Raw genomic sequence first — 2,445 nt, 5'->3', positions numbered from 1 at the left:
TCCTCTGCCACATAGTCCTTCCATCTTCTTCTCGTTTTTCCTATACCTCAACTTCCATCAACTTCTAACAGCTTTATCCTTCGCCCCACATAGTTTTTATTTCTACATCTGACATGGCCAAACTATTGCAATCTTTGTTGAGATTGTAGTCGCTCCGGCTCTTTCCCTAATCAAGTCGTTCCTGATTCTGTTCCTTCTAGTCTTACCCAAAATTCACCGTAACATTTCAGCTAACTCTATCTGCTTTACAGGCCACAGTTCACCTACGTACACCAACGCAGGTCTTACCACACTCTTGTATATCTTTCCTTTCAGCCCTTCTCCGATTTTTCGGTCACAGAGTACCCCGCTTATTTGCTTCCAGTTAAACCAACCAGCCTGTTTCATGTGGAAGAATTTCTCGATCTAGTGTCCCATTTTCCGTTATGTAGGAGTCAAGGTATTTAAATTCTCCTACTCGTCCTAGTTTTCTCCAAGCAATTCTATGTCCCCAACCATTTCTCTTCCTCTCAACTACATATACTCCGTTTTCGACCTTCAATTGCCCTTCTCTAACCCTCAAACTTTTCAAATTTCGCTCTCATACATCTCCATAGCTCTTGTCTAGAAACTGTGTCGTACGCCATCTCAAGATCTATAAATACCAAATATAGCTCTCTTTTCTTCTCGCCCTATTTCTCTATTAACTGCCTCAAAGCAAACAAGGCATCCGTTGTCTTCCTTCCTGGCATAAACCCAAACTGTTCTTCTTCTATCGATGTCTCTCTCCTTAACCTTCGGTCTGCAGTTCTCTCCCAAATTTTCATTGTGTGCGACATTAACTTTATCCCTCTATAGTTCTTACAGTCCTGAATGTCCTCTTTATCTTTATACAATGATACCATCACACTCTCTCTCCATACATTGGGCATCCTCTCTTCCTCATATATCCTACTCATCATTTGCCACAAAATATCAACCCCTTCCTCTCCTAGAGCTTTACAAACTTCCACAGGCATTCCATTAGGCCCAACTTCCTTACCACTCTTCATCCTATTTAACGCATCGAGAACCTCATCTCTCGCTATCCCCGGTATTACATTCTCATTTGAGATCCCGCATCCTCTATCTCTTATCTGGTAATCTTCATTTATCAACTTTCTAAAGTATTCAGTTCTTAACATTCTTCCCTCCGCACTCTTAATCTGCCGCACGTGGGTCAAGTCATTAATAAACAAACAAAACAGCAAAGGGGAACAGTTAGCCCTCTATAGAACACCAGAAGTAACCTCAATATCATCAAAGCAATAGTTTTCAATTTTTACTTTTTGAATACGTCCACTCAAAAAGTCTCTGAACCATTTGATCATCAAGGGTGAAAAACCTAAATTATCTAGTTTATTTAATAATATAACGTGATTTACTCTGAGATAGCGCGTGAGAAATCAGTATAGATAGCATCTATCCGATATCGATCCTCAAAGGTCTGAACAATTTTGCTATGATATATAAGTATGTAGATTCGTAAGAGTCTACATCCCTTGATGAAACCCATGCTGCTCATTCACAATTATCTGCCTACATTACCAAGTTAGATGAGAACTCACCAAACATAATAAAACTTTTTATATTTCCATATAGTAGGAAAGACAACTTATGACAATGACATATTAAAGATCTCCAACAGAAGCCTTGACAACGAGTAAGCACACTGTTCAATAAAATACTGGGTATTTTATCAGGACCTAAAGTATATTTTACTGGAAGAGAGGAAAGTTTATCACATACTTCGCATACAGTTAATTTAGGGCACATTATTAAATTACCATTGTTTGAGAATGTTGAAACTGGACTATTACACTTAAATACACTGTTGATATAAATTTGCTAAATAGAAATATGACAAAATTACTTGTACAAATCGGATCAATCTAGTGATTTATCAGTTCAGATCAGGATCAAATAATTAAAACTGTGAAGAGACGTAAGAGTTGCAAGATGCGAAATAAGGAAATTATGATCCTATGCTATGCAGACGATCCCATACTAACAGCAGGAAATGGACTTACAAAGATTGGTCCATAAGTTCAACATAATGACAAAGAAGTTAAAAATGGTCATTTCAGCCTAGAAAACAAAAACAATAGTGAAATCGTAGGCTTCCACGGCCAGAGTCAGAATTATAGTTTATTCGTCTTCCGGGTTTGGACCGTGTCATTTGTGAGTGACCCAAAAGTGGGTTCATCTTTGGGTCAAAGATGAACCCACTTTTGGGTCACTCACAAATGACACGGTCCAAACCCAAAAACAATAGTCATCAGAATTAGATGTAAAATATAAATTGACGGAATCAGCATTGAACAAATTATGGAAATTAACTACATATTTAGGTACCACACTATTCAGTTACGGTATATGTCTAAACAATACAACACGGAGGAATAAACACATTAGGATGGAAACTTA

The 2,445-nt window shown here is 37.8% G+C and overlaps 1 protein-coding gene across 1 annotated transcript; it reads right to left on the bottom strand.

Moving 5' to 3' along the window:
- Positions 1–213: 213 nt before the first annotated feature.
- On the bottom strand, positions 214–1,163 carry LOC140431774 (uncharacterized). The gene is made up of 2 exons (XM_072519656.1): positions 903–1,163; positions 214–405 (listed from the first exon to the last, which is right to left on the bottom strand). Exons 1-2 carry the CDS (start codon positions 1,161–1,163, stop codon positions 214–216), a joined length of 453 nt encoding a protein of 150 aa, XP_072375757.1.
- Positions 1,164–2,445: the final 1,282 nt, after the last annotated feature.

The sequence above is a fragment of the Diabrotica undecimpunctata genome, unplaced genomic scaffold (genome assembly GCF_040954645.1).
Source record: "Diabrotica undecimpunctata isolate CICGRU unplaced genomic scaffold, icDiaUnde3 ctg00001976.1, whole genome shotgun sequence".
NCBI lineage: Eukaryota > Metazoa > Arthropoda > Insecta > Coleoptera > Chrysomelidae > Diabrotica > Diabrotica undecimpunctata.
The sequence above is the reverse complement of the archived record's forward strand: the minus strand, read 5'-3'. Positions and strand labels throughout refer to the sequence as shown.

Excerpts from the sequence above, each read along its gene's own strand:
- LOC140431774 (XM_072519656.1), bottom strand. The coding sequence starts at position 1,163 with ATGTTAAGAACTGAATACTTTAGAAAGTTGATAAATGAAGATTACCAG. Across the intron at positions 406-902 it reads AGGAAGAGAGGATGCCCAAT|ATCGAGAAATTCTTCCACAT; the intron begins GTATGGAGAGAG and ends ATGGGACACTAG.